Genomic DNA, 18,120 nt, shown 5'->3' with positions numbered 1-18,120 from the left:
TGTGACCCACTGTCACTGTAAGCACTGCTGAAATGCAGCAACCATCACCTCACTGTGCTCACATCCACTGTTTGGTTTCCATAAACATTCAGCATGCATCAATGAATGTCAGCAGGTGCCATTTTTTCCACATAGAGGAATTCAGTGATACATCTCATCTTCATATGCACTTCCATGTCAGATGCCATTTTGTCAACCTGTCCCTTGGCTGCCATCTGTAGCACGGCAACAAAATGTCATGGAATACTGACAGGAAAGTGCAGCCCTCATATAATAATCACTACTAGCTACCATTACGTGTTATCTTAAATGCATGCCTCAGTGATTCTAAATTCATTTGTTTACCTATTAAATTTTGATGCTATAGAGTGCATGGCATCTAGCTATTACTTTCTTCCGTGTTATTTTTTAAGTAATGCATCAGATATTTCTCACTTATTCTAAGGAAAACGGCTTTACTGTTACTTACATTCCACATCTAAATGGGCGGTTTAATAAATAAATAATCTTCAATTCTATTTTTATTTTTCTAACTGTTAATCACGTTTAGAAAACAGGTCTTTAAAGGAATGAAAAGGTAATTATAATGAAGATTCATTTATTTGACAGAACCTGCTTCTGCTGTTAATCTCAAGCACTGTGATAAAAGACAAGCAAGTAGTAAAACACTCAGGAAACATGATCAAGACATGACGACTAGTGCCCAGTAAGAATTTCATCCGAACTGAGTCAATAATCACTGTGTAGCTTCTAATGAAAATTTAAAATAGGGAAAAATAAGTTATACAAACCCCCAAGAAATCCCGGCAGTGCTGTTTGTGTATGTATCAACAAACTTACTTTTGTACGCTGTGATGCAGTTAAAGAAGGGAAAGAGAACACACTTTAAATAGCACCATTTTTAAAACCCCAAATCACAGGAAGTCTTTTTAGAGGTTTTTTTCATCCTCAATAAGAGTACCATATAAGCTGTAAATGATCCAATACTCTCAAGGTTAATTTTCAATTTTCACAGTGAAAGGTTACTATTACATTCTGACCTGTAAATTGCATCTTTCTCCTAACACCCTATCATCTCATTTGTGTCCCTTTGCAGCTAGGACTTAAGTGTTCTATATTTGGTGACTCACATCTGTTTAATATTTCACTTATGCTTGGCTTCACCAACCATTTGAACTAGCATTTTGTAGCACAGTCATTTTCAATTCTTATACCTGGCCTAGTGAACATTTTCTCTTTTAAATTGATCGGTGCCAGTACCACAGCAGGAATGGTCAGTAATTCTTAAGCATCAAATAACTGCCTAAAAAGTAACAGAATAAACGTGTGAGAAATGCATTAAGTTTAACTCCTGTCATTCAGAATTCACTAGAGCAGTCAGACCTTAACAGTATCCCAAACAACACAGTCAAGTCACACCATTAAATATCTGCAGATTTTAGAATATATGCATATTAAAAATATGTATTTATCAGATGGCATGAAAATCCAAATTACCAGTCTACACAAATATGTTTATACTGAATCATCGTACAGAGTTCAGAAAAAGGATTCCTAGATAACAGTCCTCTTGAGCTTTCCCCTCTATGCATATATTCCATTCTTATTCAACAAGTTTCTGGAAACTTAGATTAAAATGGTCTTGCAATTCAGCATGCAAACATCAAGAACCCTGAGAACGGCATGTAAACACAACAGCTGTAGCTTCTACAGCACCTGCCATATAAGATGGAGTCAGATAAAGCAATCAAAGGATGAGTAAGCACAAAAAACTTGATATGGAGATGCTATCAGTTTGCTTTGCTAAAATACAAATTATCAGTTCTAATTATAAATATTTGCTGATAACCATTAATTTCTTAGAATGTGCAGATAAATGGATCAAGTCTCCTGAGTACAGGCTATGGACCTGTGGCCTGTGCCTCATCTCATTAACCATGTAGGGTTCTCATGAGGGGAGATGCAGGGAGTCAGAGAACTTCTGTCATGTCTAACTTGTGTTTTCCTCCTTGGTAGCAATCCAACAGGCAGGAACAGTTGCCCACCCCTGATGTGACAGGCTCCAAGTAACACTTCCATATTAGGAAAGAATGTAGTAAACATCTGCATTAAGATCTGACAAAACTATTGAGAAACATCTTATTCAGCATTTCTTACCCATTTCTTTGTGTCTTTATAGGCCCCATACGAAGCACAAAACAAAAATCTTTATTCCTGAAGGCTCAGGACTTCCTATTTATTAGATCGATATACTAACCTAAAACAAATACTAATAATCAATTTTAAACACAAAAACACTTGAGAAAACATGAAACCCAAGACATCACTAAAACTTCAGTAACTTTACTTTTATCATAAGCCAATTCCAGATGATAATTTTGTAACTGTTTTTAGTGTTATTATTAATATTAAGAAAAAAATATATTTTTCAAGAAGTTCCTTTAGTGTACTGTCTCTCATTTAATAATATGCGGCAGAAAAAGCTACAGGCATCTAAGTGCACAATTCAAAAGCCAAAATAAAGGCTGATGTGCAAGATGAAACAGGTTGTCCAGAGGCAGGATTCAAATGAACTCATACCTTTATTATCAGCTTAAGAGGATGAAAGAGAGAAACACCTCCCTAACAAATAACAGAAGCTTGCTTCTCTCTCTAGTGGTGTTGAATAGCCTTCTGCCATTCACCCCTTATTCAGCTCAACTCCAAGACTCTTTGAATCCTCCTCAGCTTTCCCATGAAGGTGAATGGCTTGCACAAGTCAGAGGACTTTCCAATGTTAGCTCAGGTTAACATCTGCCCAATCCTCCTCTGGATTAGTAGGAAATACCAGGTATTGCCCAAGTGTCTTACTGTTTTTTATTTATGGCAATTGCAGTTGAGTCTTTTTGCTCCATGTGAAAGATAACCACCTCTTGTTACTTGTCATCTTGGGACTGCAATGACAGGAAGAAGTCTCAGTTGATGAATAATTGATATAGCCACTTGAATAAAGAAACTCTACTAAATCCTGATGGTCTTCACATACTAGTTCCATCCTAAAAGGTTGTTACTGCTTAGCCTAAGATCAAAAAATGTCCTAGACTGTTCTTGCTTGCTTCAGATACTACATCAGTCAGGGCTGGAAGATACACATCATCACAGCCTACTGCAGGACCCTCTGAATTCTAGACTATTCAGAACTTAGCTAGTCTAAGCAACCTAATACAGTAACTTACAGTAGATTACATCTGAGTAAAAAGCAGAAACAAACAAAAACAATTTAAAAAGTCCCACTCATCTTGGGTAAGTTAAGATAGAGATTGGATTCTTTCTCAACTGAAATATAGCCTTTTATCAATCCAGACAGATAACAACACATTTCTTTAAAAAAAATAAATAATAAAAAAAAAAATCAAATACCTATTTAGACTGAAATTGTCAGGTACCTGAGTACTCTTTTCTTCATAGGAACAAGTTTACTATTAAAGGTTGTGATAGAGGAAAAGTAAGAAGCCACCACAGAGACTCCCCCTGGCTTTCACTTGGCTATGTCCAGTCCCACGAAAGTCATTTTGCAGCAATATTGCAACGATGTTCATACTTGGTTATCTACTCTGCTGAACAGGTTCTGCTAAGGATTTGGGACCTGCCTCACAACTGTTCTCACAGCTATCTGACTGTGGCTGATGCTGGTTATTGCTCTGGGAGCTGGTCTTTATGATAATTTTCTAGCTTGAATTCAGATGTGTCTTACCATCATGGACCTGTAGAGCAATGTAGACGCTCAGCTGACTCTGTTTGCCATCATGTGACTTTCTCGGCTTGCTGTGCTTGGTACTGTAACAGCTCAGTATTTATGGAGTATTGCTAAGACTATTTATGATCAACAAGTTTCCACTTTCAATATGTGATATTCACTTTTAATGTAATATCAGATTTAGAAAAAGATCCACCACCCTACAGCTGGTGTTAGATGTTTATCTCCAGCTCATTCAGCAGTTTCAGAGTCCCACTGATTTGTACCACATCTACTTATGTGGAGCCACGCTATGAACCTGACCACTTAGGTGAAAACTGTAAATAACGGTTTTAAAGCCTTTGACATAAGTGAGTGAGCAGTTTGTAGGACGAGTAAAGAACCGTGGGTGGAAATTTAAGTTAGTTTCATTGCTTGAAAGAATTCTCATGTAAATAGCCTTCCTTTCAGTGTAAATTTAGGGCATGTTCATTTTAGACAATAGGTTCCGCTTTCAAAATCAGTTCGCCACAGAAGGGATACACAGGCAATATAATAACAATAATGCAGCAATTTAAAGTTAGGACTATTGGTATGATAACAGGGAAGTAGCAGGGAGCTTTGTTTCTTCACTGCCTGAACGATCCCAACAGTTGCTTTTAGGGTTGCTCAACAATATGCTTCCAACAAGCACTGCTTTGTTTATATTTATGAACAATGATTTGGTACTAAAAATTCACAGGCTACCACTTTTCATCAAGGAACTTCAAAATTGAAATAAAATTATTAACTTAAAATACAGCTTGATCATGTGAAAAAAACTTCTGATCGATATTCAAGACAAGCTATGGAGTAGTTATTCTTTGTAGGTCTCGAAGGTCAGGAAAGTGATGGTTTTATGCTACTGAGTGATTTGCTTTTCACAATACATTGACAAAACAACACAATTAGTCTTGCTTCAATAAGCACACACAATAAAATGAATTAAACAATACAACATGTCTCATACATTACAGCTTCAATTTTGTAAACACAAAAGCTGCTTCACTAAGGGCATATCATTTCCCTGTCTGTTTTTAAATGATTGTCTACGTATCATTGTAATTAATTTTAGAAGCTCTGTTGGACAGAAATGTTGGAACTAAATAACTGACCACACTTTAAGGTAGTATTTAAATATTCAAAATGCTGGATTGAAAATGCTGGAAAGTATAGTGGTGCAGGACGAAGTATAACCAATAAATAGCTGGTTTATGAGAGTAAGAGGTCATTAAAAATCGTGGTTGATCAATCTTTTCTGACCAAAGGGGAGCAAAGGTCTTCAAAGGCTCCTGTTCATAGCATGCCCCTGAATTGTTTTGGTCTGTGACCTTCGAACTCCATTGCTTTACCTACTTAGATTATATCCTTTTATGACTGTTTATTACATTAGGGTAGCTGGTTTTCTACAGACGAGCTGAACCAACATCTATGATGGTTGAGTAAGAGACATTTTTATTTTTTTCAGCAAGTTCTAAGTGAATATTTATTGTTTGCTGCGCTACAGCTGTAGAGGACAAATGACAGACAAATGAAACTTTCCACTCTTTCAGAGAAAATGAAATATTGATCACTTATCATAAGAAACAAAGAGCCTGGCATAAGTAGGGTTCACATTATGAATACGAAATCAGTTACTTATCTCAGGTTGCTCTAGCAAAAGAGAAATGCATCTTTTATGATGAATGTACCTACTTCTAAATGTGCATGCTTTCTTTTAGCTATATTTTATCCCTATATGGATGCAAACATACAAGGATGCAAAAAATTTCAAATGAATTCAAGTCATTTCATTAACTATTTAATGTGTCAATACAATGCTGAAGTGTCTCTTATACTTTTCTACATGGAAGAATAGTTTATACTTACACATTATTCTCTGATCTTTACATGCTACCATAATAATATGCAATATTATATAAGCAAGAGACTATTGTGCAAATAACATCTTTCAGAAGACTGTAATCAAGCCAGTTTCATTAACACAATCTAGGAAAACGGAGCAACAGAGCTGTAACGTTGAGAAAGTACAATGCATAAAACTGGTTAAGTCTATTAAATGATAATGTTGCTTATTAACCAAATATGTTGTGATAGGTCAGTGATGAGGTTAAACAGAAAACATCAATTGAACCATTTCCCTAAATAAAGCTCCAGGGTGCAATATTCAAAGCACTTTATTCAATAAAAAATGCTTTTAAAATGGTACTTTGGTGATTGGGAAACATTGGCATCATCCGTCAACCTAACTGCAGTAAAGTTCAATAAGCTAAATAATGAACCATTTGCATTATTTTCCTTAGGCTCCAGTGATTTGCAAACACTGCGTCAATAGAACTCTTTAAAAAATTATGATAAAGACCTGCTAGTCTTTCAACTCAGTCTTTTTGCTGTCATGACGCAATTTTTATGCTATTTAAATGCTTTCTGTAGCTTCGTTGTTTAATATGACTCCACTTAGTATCGCTTTCTAATTATATTAAAGTGCACTCGTTCAATATAATTTTAGCAGTTTCTAACATTATATTAGAAAAACACAGGAAATATAATGCTGTCAGTTCTAAACCATGTTTCCAATTTATCATTTAAATTGCATATTGCTTGAATTTGTGAGTTGAGATGATAAAAAAAGATTGATAAAAATACCTACTCGTTCTCTTCAAACAAAAATGGTTTCTTTGTTGCTGTCTTTCTTCTCCTCTACGCTTTTTACACTGAGTTCTGTATCTATCTGTCATCTAAACACTATCAAATTTTCTTTTCTTTTCTTTTTCCAAGGTCAAATTCTCTACTGTCTTCTGAGGGCAGCACCTGCATAATTTTCCAGTCTTACATATATTTTCTTTAGCAAGTATATGAGGAGAATTGATATTTGAGGTAATATTTTCAGATACCAAACAACTGAATGAATACACAGAAGCACAGATGTAGAGAAAAGCAAGTGCATGAAGAAGAAATAAATCTCTCTCAGTTGCACATCTCTTCATCTGCTTTAGGAAAATATCTTTGGCTATTAAAGCAGATTGTTTACTCTTTAGCTGTTATCAGATCCTGCATCATATTTACCTTGCAAGCATTTTTAGCAAATATGATCACATAAATACACACATGAAAATTTGAACGTGGTCACAAATGTAAGTAAAACATTACACAACTACAGTAATGGATTATGTTGTCAGTGTCTGGAGTTAACAAATACTCTTGCAACATTCTCAAATCATAATGCAAATCAACTGGTATAATACAGCGCCACATACAGCGCTGTAGAGTTTAGATGTTAGACAGAGAGCAAGTCCTACCTATGGTTTATTTTTAAAGTGGATGTCCTATCTACCACTTTTTAGATAATTGAGAACCAGTCACTCCTCTATATTTTGCAATTCCATGATGCTATCTACTGTGTTTGTAGCGTCTGACATACATGCAATTCCAGCTTGTTCTGCATAAAGATGGACTTCATTTTATGTGTTGCAATACTAAAAGTACTCATTTTAAACTTGTTACTTTTATCAGATAGTTTGTATTTTGAATTGATAGCATTTTGATAACATTATGTATGGTAATATGGTTTATAAGCTAGCCATGCAGACAAGTTGTATACCAAGAATAACAGGCCAAGATGACATTTACGGAAGAAATACTATCATGTATTACATCAGCTTGTAAAGTCAAAAGTATACACAGGCTTTCATGTACATACCAACTTCTTCACATTTCACAAAAAACTTGTTTTGATTATGAATAAGTTACTACAACTACACTACTAACAGTATATTCAACTATCAGGCACAGCCAGAAATTCTTAAGAACACTGTTCTTAAGTGGCATTGCCACTTCAAATCTGTACGCTTTCAGAGGCAAAGTGAACTCTGAGTACTCTAATTCCAAAGGTACATATGTATTATTTGTGAGTGGACTACAATTATTTTTATGCTTACTTTGAAGTATCTTGAAACTTGAGCTTGCTGCTCTCTTGTAACATCTTTCTGGATTAAATCTAAGGCAAAATGAAGACTGTCTTTATCAGCTATCTGCATGAACCAGCTAATGGTGACTATGTTGAAGAACAATGTTTTGTAGCTGAGAATTTGCCCTATGAAACGGTGTTATTGTGCTCTTTGTATTGGTTATAGTTTCCACAGAAATCAATAGGAGGCATTACTTTCAGAGCAATGTATATATTTCACAGTTCCATTCTTTTTAACTTAGTTAATCCTCTTTAGGGGAGAAGATTATTTTTGCTCTCGCATACTAACCTCATCAGGGCTGGAAGCCTGGTAAGCTCGATTTTCATCACTGAAGTCCTGATCCACCTCTGCATATTCGGTTTCTCCAGACACACCGGCACGTGACTCATATACTGGGGTGACGTTGTGGCACAGCGCAATGGCCTTTACTGCTTCATGTATACGGCTGCTGACACTCTTGCGGACTTTGGGTGCAGAAGACTGAGGTTTCCTAGATGGTGTTGAACTTGTACTGTTTCCACTATTCTGAGAGTGAACCTTTAAGACCCAACAAAACGAACAGTAAAACAGAGTTCAAAAATTGGAACAAAAAATAAATAGTAGTATACATGTATTTTTTTCCTTTTTACAAAAGGTAATAAATAAACTGTAAGGATAGCAGCCATTTATTTCTTAAAACCCACTGTTAACTCATTCTTTTTTTTGACTCATCTACTTTTCTCTAGAACTATTAAGTGACTGGGGGTTAATCACCTTGCCTTTATATTTAGATTTCAATAACAGAGATTTCAAGCAGCAGAAAAAAGAAAAAAATGAAGTTAAAACACATATAAAATGGAAAGGGTGAATAAACTGACATGGACTTTACATCCCATGTGTTATTTTTAAAGAAGTACTAAAGTCACCAACCAATTGAATGAGTTTAGAAATACCAGAACAAGAGGTTCTGCAAGGGAGGCTTAAAATATAGATATAGATATATGTATATATCTATATACATATATATTTTTCCTTCTTTATCTTGTCATCTATGTACATTCTGAGATTGGAAACCCAAATCCCACAATTTAATGTTGAAAAAAACCTCCTTCTTTAAATCTTCAATGAAATCTTTGGTATTTTAAAGAGCCCTACATTACTATGGAACAATAGAACAAAAGCAAGTATCATTAAGTATAACAATTAAGACTAACTAAAAATATTGCTGATTTAATTTAAGACCTCTTTAATTTCTACACTATTTGAAAACCAATGCAGTTAGTAGAGTAGCTGCTTCTGCTGCAGGTTGGATTTTTTTTTGTTCTTATCAGAGTGTAATCATTTAATAAAAAGATATTGCTAAGCAATAGTCCGATAAATATTTAAGGATACCATTGCTTGCTGACTTGCACCACTTTAAACTGTCTTTCAGAAATGGTGTAGCCCATGACTGAACTTGTCTTTTAAGATAGTATTGTATCATTCATTGAAAGTAACTGGCTTTGTTTCTGAAATCAGCATATGAAATATTTCTATCTGTAATACTAGAAAAGAGTCTCCTGTTGTTCACTCTGGGGTAACTCAGAAAACCTCTTCAGAAACCATGTGTATTTTTTCCTCCTGACTGCTGTCTGCTGAACCATGAACATTCTGCCCATCAAATTACAGTGTTGTCTAATAAAGGGTTTAACTTTCTGCTCATCTGGCACTGCTTTTCAGCTACCGCTTTAAACCTCTGCATTTGCATTCTGCTAGCACTGATGCCATTACAGCCGCAAATAAATTAAGCTGATTTACTCCTTCTGAATTATGTTATGTTTATTGATGCTTGTATAATTTAATTTCACACAAATTCCATTAAAGATTATGCCCTCTATCACAAAATGCTTCCAGTGGGGAAATATAATCAGGTTATAATAGATTTGTGTGTTACATTAAGATGACAATAGTCTAGTAGGTCCACTGTAATAATAAAACAGAACACAAACAAGGGATAAAATCAATGTCACACAAGAATCGCTGCCTAGCTAACTGGCAGCTTCTATTACCACAGATTAAATAAAAACCTCACCATAGTTTCAAGATTGAAGCAACTGTTTAATAGTTGCTGGTTTTGTTAAAGAAACTCCTTCATTTTTCTGTTTTAAATAGTTGCTAGCAACACACATAATTAAAGCATTATTTAGGCATTAAGTAGTATTACATAAAGCTGGGGAAAAAAAAAAAAAAAAGGTTCCAAGACAGTTCTTTTCATCATTCAAAAGCAAACCTACATTTGGGAAATTCTTTCCAACAACTGCTGAGGGGAAAAAAGCTTCCTTTGCTTTTCTTCCTTTAAAATTCCAGTGCCAAATCTGCTACAGTAATTAGATCTTAATTAAGCATGGGTATCACTCATTAAATTTTACAACGAACTAGTAAAACCTTCAAGTAAATAGGAATTGGAAAAAAAATGCAATTCTTTTTTGGGATGGAATATTTAACATATTTAAAATGAGAATGGTGCTAATGAATATAGCATCCTCTAGAAGGTGACTATTGCTTAGTCTTCAGACTCAGTTCTATGTATGTGTGCTGTAGCTTATCAGTCGACACAGTTGATATAGCGAATACTCAAACAATTTACTATAAGAAAATGATGGTCACATTATTTTTACGATCGTTGTTAGGTAGCAGTTACTTTCAGTAACCCATCCTGAACAAAATTTGGATTACTGATCTTCATTTCTCAGTTCTCAGGCTTACCATTGCCCCTCAGTTACTATTTAAGGCTGCATTTAAAAGCATTAAGCTGAAGTGAATTCCTTTTTCTTGGATAAATCTAAGAAGTGTATCTCTTGGTTTGCTTAGATGTGAAGCAGAAAAATTCAAGTCACAGACTAAGAACAAATATCCATTGGTTTGTCTTTGCTTTCCTTTCTGCATCTTTTCCCAAAAGCTACACAGTACTGAGTCCAGATTGGTGTCAAACTTTCAAAAAAAAACTAAAAACAAACAAACAAACAACAACAAAAAAAAAAAAACCAAAAAAAAACCACTCACAAATGAGAAGGAAACTATAACTCAAAAACACCACCCAACTAAAGATTTTAACTAATTGTTCACCCTCCCATAATTAAACAAGAGAGAATGAGCTCACAGATAAGGAGGTCAGTCTACACCCTTAATTGGGTCAGTCAGTCATGTTCTTTATCCTGGAATCAAGTCCTTGATTACAGAAGGCCAGATATTTTCTGTATACGGGAGATGCAAGTGATATTGGCAGAATTCCTCCACCATCCCACAGCTCACCAACAGATAGACAAGAGATCATAAATCTCTTCCCAGACCAAGTACTCGTATACTAAAGGAACACCGCTGAATACTTTCTTCTCAAAAAGTAGAGAGTTCTCAGTTTTTTCTCTCATTTAACACTGTTTTCCATCTTATCTTTAAACAAATGTTTTTAAAACATTTAAAGTATGCTTTTAGAAAACTTATGTCATTGTATGTTTTATTTTGATGTCTATTTTTTACTTTTTGTTATGCAAATTAATGTGATTTTCACTGTCTATTCCTGATGAATATATCTTCAAAGATGTAATTACTGTTTGCTGTGTTCTGAGTATTTACTTGTAATTTACAGTCTCAATAATGAACAGCTTACTCTGAGATGATTTGGCAGAAGACTGAGTACATTACACAGACAAGTTAACACAGAGTCCTAATGAGGACTAGAAAAGTAAAGTCCTTTACGTTGTGAGGAATCACGAGAGAACCACATATTGTCTCACATCATTGACTTTCAACATACCTGTTAAGAGATATCTACAAATGGAAGAACATCCCTAGCATCTCAAATTTCTTGACATAATCAATGTTTCAGTGCTGTACAAAAAACCTTAATATTAAATGTAAAAAATTATAAATGAGATACCTGTGAGTAAGAGTTTATAATATGACTCTGAATTTCATCCATTGTATCTGTTCCATAGGATACGGTACCTAGGTGGAGACGCTTAAATATCATTTCATTCTGTGTGAGTGTCCCTGTAATAAAGAAGAAGTGCTTTACAAAGCAGCAAAAAAAGATACTGAGGAGGCTAAAAGAAAAAAAAAAAACAAAACCAACAACTATTTTCTTTTTTTTTTTTTTTTTTAAAGCGTGAATCATGAGTGTTAGCATCAGTTACATTAATAAAAATGTCTGTGAAGAAAGATCAGTGTCAGTCGTACTAACACTGAAGAAATCTCTGGTTCAACCTTCAAGTTGATTCTGCCAACAGACCTAAACACAGAGACAGATAAAAACATTTTCTACAGTAAAAAACACAGAAAATGCTGCATATGAATAGTGACTCTCAAACAGCAGTGCAAGTTCATACCATCAGAAAAGCTAAAGGGGAAAAAAAAACCCAACAAAACACAAACACAGAAATCCAGCACCTGATGTACAAAATCAGATATGATGGCAAACAGGCATATCCAGTGTTATCTAGAATATGTGACTAAAAACTAACATCACTTCCAAATTTGACTTATTTAGCCTCCAGCAGAACAAGCCAGAATGGATGAAGCCAGAATTTTCAGAACTCACTCTCCATTTGTGAGAAATTACAAGGTGTCAGTCACAGATTAGCACTTTGTATCTACTTCTACCAACACATCACTTTGTTGCATTTGGAAAAGCTCTAACCAAGGATTGAAAATTCAGGATTTCATGATGAGGCCCATGAGGCAAAAAGGTCGCTACTACCTGGCTTCCCAAGGGATAATGATCCTTCTTAAAAATTTGTTCTATTGTTAGTCAAAGAAAATGAAATTAATTAGCACAAAGCTTTGGGTAATTAAAAAGAAATAAATAAACATGGCTACATTCTAATGATAAAAACAAACAAACACACAATACTAAAGTGCCACTCTTGAAGCTTCTACAATATTTTTTTACAGAGAACACATGGCAACTACCTACAAATAAGAACTGCAAACATGTCTTCATCGCGGTATGCCTGAAGACACAAGACATGGGAATAGAGAAGGCAAAGAAAGCAATTTATGCTATAATTACCATATGGAAAAAAAATCCCAAAAAAACAGTTTGGTCAGTTAGCATCCAGTTTATACATCTAATCATAGATGTCTAGAATCATCAGTGATATTCAGAGATTCAATGGGGTTTTAAAAGTCATGTCTTTTTCAGCTACATTTGATATGTCTGCCACTCCTGCATTGTGGTAATACCTGTGTAGTTACCTTCATCCATTTTTGCATCAGCAGACTGCAGAATCAGAACATGTCTTACTGTAATACTATACTAGCATGAGGTTATCATTCCAAATACATTCCCTTTTCCCCCTTTATCATTAAAAACTGCTGCTTCACAATCACTTTTCCTTACACGTTGTTCTGACTTTTTTACTGTTGTCATGTCATTTGAATTTTGACAAATATTTAAAATAAGGTTTATCTGAAATACATACATTCCACACAAAACACATAACATTCTAAAAAACACGCTTGATAAGTAGAATATTCCCAGGTCTGGAAAACAGTCCATGAAAACAAGGTTCTTGATCTCTAGGATTATCAAGGCAGAAACTTTAGGTTATTTCTATACAAGGGATAAGATCATTTTGCTTTTACAGTAATTGTGCAAAACCATGAAAAGTTACTTTATTCCTTTTACAAGTTCTATTTTTACTCAGAGAACTTCTGTTACTTTTGATTATATTTGTGATGTAAATGTGGACTAAGAAAAAAAGAACCAAACAAAACAATCTCCAGTTTGACATGGAAGTTTTCCCTTGTAAACATAAGGAACTAAAATCTCAGTTTGGAAAAAAATCTATAACCAAAACAAAATGCCCAAAATATTCACCTTGTTCAATAATGTTATTTGGAAATTTCTCGCAATAAAATCTGCATAACCTTTGTTACTTTCCAGGAATACTAAAATCTTCTCACTGCCCTTAGCTTTGCCAAGCCTTTGAATTAAAATAAACGCTCTCCAGGAGTCGTGAAACTAAATGCTACTCAAAAGCTGAGACAGCAGCCAAACCTGTTTCCCACTAGTTCTGTAACTGCTGCTTGGGAAAATCGAGAGGAAACAAAATTGGCCCTATGGTTATTATATGGAGAGATTATTTCTTCTGACATCACTAAATCAGTCCACCTCCAAATCATGCTTAGTGAGAGAACCGTAGGCAGATGGAAGAATTTGTGTAATTCCCTCCCACCTCAGCAAGCAGAGGAGAAAAGCTTTTGAGCTGAAAAGCATAGATTTTCCTGTCTTGCAAGAATTATGGACCACTGATGCAGGTTCAGGAAAAAATGGACGAGAATCAACAATGTATAAAGACATAAGCTTAAACACTAGCAACCCTGATTTAATTTTTGAATCTTATACATTACATAAGATCAACATTCTTCCATTTTATCAGCTACAGTGATAGGAAACATCCATGACATATGAAAGAAAGCTGCAAAAATATCTGTACCTGCTATTCAGAATTCTAACCAGTAGAATAAAAGTCACAGAAACAATTATTTTTTGCTCATGGATTTTCAAGCCTAGCCTTAGGCTTTCAACAATAGCCACAATACATCTGAAGCCATGTTAGACAAAATATAGGTAGCAGCACTTATGAATGCACAATTCCCCAAAATTAAGAATAAAATATTCCACTCGTCAAAATGGAAGTTAAAAGTCTTTCTGTGCATGAAAAATAAGACTTCATTTCTACATTCTCCCGATGAGCAGAACACTAAAAAGGACAAAAACATTTCCAATTACATAATCAAAATACTTCATAATGCCAATCAGACGTTACTACTTTAGAAGTACTAAAATTTTAGTCTTCTAGAAAGAAACTAATAATCAGTACCTTGACAGAACAGCACACCTTTTACTTTGTCCAACAAAATGTAAGCCCTTCAAACATCTAGAAGTAGATTTTCTTATATAGCCCAACGTAGGAATGAAAAAGAAGACCAAAATGAGTCATCTTTCTAGTCTGCTCAAGGCGATAAAAGTACTTACGAACAATATGAGAGCTTTCTATTTTTAATAATGCTTTTTAATCACCTACTTATCAATATCATGCTTTCTGGATACTGCTAATATGAAGAGTTATCAGATAAACAAAGCCATTTTAAAAAAGCTTCCAGAAATTATGCTAGTCATTGTATGATCTACTACTAACATAACATGTTAATAAACTTTGCTGCTGAATGCTGTGAGTTATTTCACAAGGAAAATATCCTGACAAAAATTTAGCATACAATTGCTGAAGAAAAATTTAGCATGTTCTTTAATGAAACCAACAGCTTTTTATTTTTTTATTTTTATTTTTTTTGTTGTTGTTTTAAATGTCTAAAATTGTATCATTAAACACAGAGTAAAGCAGGCAAAGAGGAAATTAATTTCTAAGGAAAAAGTCCTGAAGGCATCATTCCCTGAGTGGCAACAGATGTGATTCACAACAGAGCAGTAGAGTATTTTTTTACTTTTTTTTCTGAGAAGTAAATGCAGATCTTTCAGAACCCAAACTGCTAGATGGTAATTGAGACTAACACCAACAGTCTAAAAAGGACAAAATGAAAAAGCAGGAAAATATGCACAACAGAAGACTTAGTAACTTTATAAGAAATTGAGAAAGTGAACAATCTTCCATAAAATAAATTCTCTAATTCAGCTATTTGAACCGACAAAACGTCAGTGTAAATTTGAACACTTCTTTAGAAACTTTAAAAGAAATCCAGTTCAAGACTTTTAATGAAGGAGTTGTTGTCAACGATCTGGAGACAAATATGCCTTCTGTAAACCCTGGAAAAAATATGGTAAGAGTACAAAAAGAAAATAAAAAAACCCTCATTTTAAAAACATTCACAGAGTGTGTCTCCTCACTTAACTGCTCCACTTGGTGAACAGGCCATAAACATAACCACCATAAAGCCTCAAACCAAACCACAGGATAACTAAGAATGAGGGCAAAGAACTGAGATTTGCTTATCCTGAGCAGAAGTTAACAGTACTTGTGCCACTGACACAGTCATAAATAGCAGTAGCTATTTCCTCTCTGCCTTTTGCCTCTTGTCTGTTAAATCACGTACAAATTATAGCAATATTTCAGAGAATATATCCATATTCACTGGATACACAATGGATTTTCAGTAGATGACTGTACAAAGTAAAGATTCATTAGAACGATCTTGAGTGCATGTCTTGAAGCTTCCTACACTATCTCACCATAAAAACTTGATTCCTGATTCCTCTTATGCTCTACAGTACAACCTTAATGATACTAAAATGGTACAGGTGAGGAACAAGTAAGGGTAATTGTATGACTGTATGAATATGAACGCACCAAAGTTAAGTGAGGGGAGATTATTGCACCAGTTGTTTTTTTTTTTTTAATTCCTCATATGTTGAACAGAAAAATAGACGTATATCTAAAATACTGATTTTCAGAAATAATTAGTGAAATAACTACACAAAGAGTCCTTTACATCAGGCATATTTAATGCAAATGCCTATATACACCAACTTCTAACTAGGTTTTCTCAGAAAATCAAGACTCCCGTTGCTCTATGCATCTGCTGAATTATTATATCTGATAAGTATCTCATTTGGTCCAAACACTCGCTAAAACGCTAATTACTGAATGCAAATACAAGTGTGTGCATTAGTAAATAACTATGCTTGGAACACTGCACACATTTATTATAGTTGAATAGAATCATAGAATGTTTGGGGTAGGAAGGGACCTCTAAGATCATTTAGTTCCAACCCCCCTGCTATAAGCATGGACACCTCCCACTAATACCAGCTGAATAGTTGTTGTGAACGGCAGGAGGCTTGCCATCCCAAATTCTAAGCAACAAAGATGCTCAGAAAATACTGTCAAATATCTTCTTCTTTTTTTTTTTTTTTTCTTTTTTTTTTTCTTTTTTCTTTCAGACTTAGAATCTTCTTGTACACTGGAGAAGATATGCCCATCCGCCCTTGGAAACACTGGAAAATAGCTCTCTCTATAGCTGTAACCTTCCCCTTCCCCCCACCCTCCCAGCCCCATAACAGATGACTCCTTTCTGTCAAACTTATATGTGATTCAAGTCCAAACAACATGGCATTTTGGGTAATGGATGCTATAATTAAAATGTGAGTCCTAAAAAACCTGTTGTTTTAGTGGGTGTTTTTAGTAATGGCTTTGTTCTACATGAAGATAAAAACTCCCTAACAAAGGAATTAATGTATTGCTTTAATAGGCTGCACCCTGAGTTAAGTTTTAAAATTTATGAGTTCTCTGCAGCATTGTTCTTTAAACAATGGCATTGTCAAATGCAACCAGTGAGAAGATTAAAGTTCTCCCACCAGATTAAGTACAAATTATCTGTCCTCCTGTTTCAGCATCATTTGTTCATTTATCACATAACGTCTAGTATTTCTGGTCAGTGTCAATATGCTCTGCATCCTTGCAGTTAACAGATGTCTTCTCTCGTCGAATGAATTACTTTATGTTTCACGCACTGGTGGCCGCAGATGTGTCACTATAGCAACATCATTAATTTCAGATCTTACCGGAAACATGCACTCCAATCAAACTTAATTATACCACATTGCTTTCTTGTCCCACAATAAGGAAACTATAATGCAATTATTGGGATAGTTCATTTTCTATTCTACTGTGGCAAATGAGAGAGCCACTGTGATGGACGCTTCTTGTCAAAAAGCTTATTGATGAAGCACAAACCCAATTTACAATCATACAAAGGACTACCTTGCAATTATGTTAGTAAGGCAATGCTCCTTAGACTCAACAGCTAATTCTCAATCATTTCCAGTGAAGCTTGGACCACAATATAAGACTTGTGCAGACTGCTCTCTGCATTTCCTTTAAATATTGAGAAAATTTTCACTTGTTTTTATCTAACTAGATGAGTCTTTTAGTTCTGCTTTTTAGTAGCACCCACACAGATGGGCAGATATAAAATTAGCTCTCTTCTCTCTGCTTTGAACCGGCAAGTGTTAAGAGGGCAAAGGAACAGAATCAACTGGAAATTCAAGAGAGAAGGTTCTGAAACCAGCTCTCATGAACAGTGTATAATCATGCAATGACAACCCTGGATTAACTGCACAGAGTCTGTTCAATACGTAGCATCATGTTTTATGTTTATGATAAAATGCAAAGTAAGATCAAATATATTCAGGAAAAGAAAATGGAAAAGGCTATTAATACGCTCAGGTAAAGTGCACATTGGTGTCATGTTTGCTTACATTAAAAATGTTTAAATTGCAGGACCTTTTAGACTGATAACAATGAGCAATGCTTCACATCACGGTCTCAAGAAGAGCAGAAGTCTGCAAGACCACTATTAGTTTTCTGAAGTTTGTCAGGTCTGTGAGACTCCAAGCTTATTTTCACTTAGAGACTAATATGA

General features: G+C 34.8%; 1 protein-coding gene across 3 annotated transcripts in view; it reads right to left on the bottom strand.

The window, feature by feature from the left end:
• The window catches only part of ATP9B (ATPase phospholipid transporting 9B (putative)), a 149,560-nt gene that overhangs the window by 18,888 nt on the left and 112,552 nt on the right, over positions 1-18,120 (bottom strand). For all 3 annotated transcript variants that reach the window (XR_011902803.1, XM_072328536.1, XM_072328535.1), the window contains exons 14-15: positions 11,618-11,730; positions 8,011-8,259 (exon numbers count right to left, since the gene is read on the bottom strand). Coding sequence is in view for 2 of the 3 variants with exons in the window: in XM_072328536.1 (XP_072184637.1) it covers positions 8,011-8,259; positions 11,618-11,730 (362 nt within the window). In the remaining variant the exon portion in view is untranslated. The remainder of the gene's footprint in view (positions 1-8,010; positions 8,260-11,617; positions 11,731-18,120) is intronic.

This window comes from Excalfactoria chinensis, chromosome 2 (genome assembly GCF_039878825.1).
Source record: "Excalfactoria chinensis isolate bCotChi1 chromosome 2, bCotChi1.hap2, whole genome shotgun sequence".
Classification (NCBI taxonomy): Eukaryota; Metazoa; Chordata; class Aves; order Galliformes; family Phasianidae; genus Excalfactoria; species Excalfactoria chinensis.
This window is presented reverse-complemented; position numbering and strand designations above follow the sequence as displayed.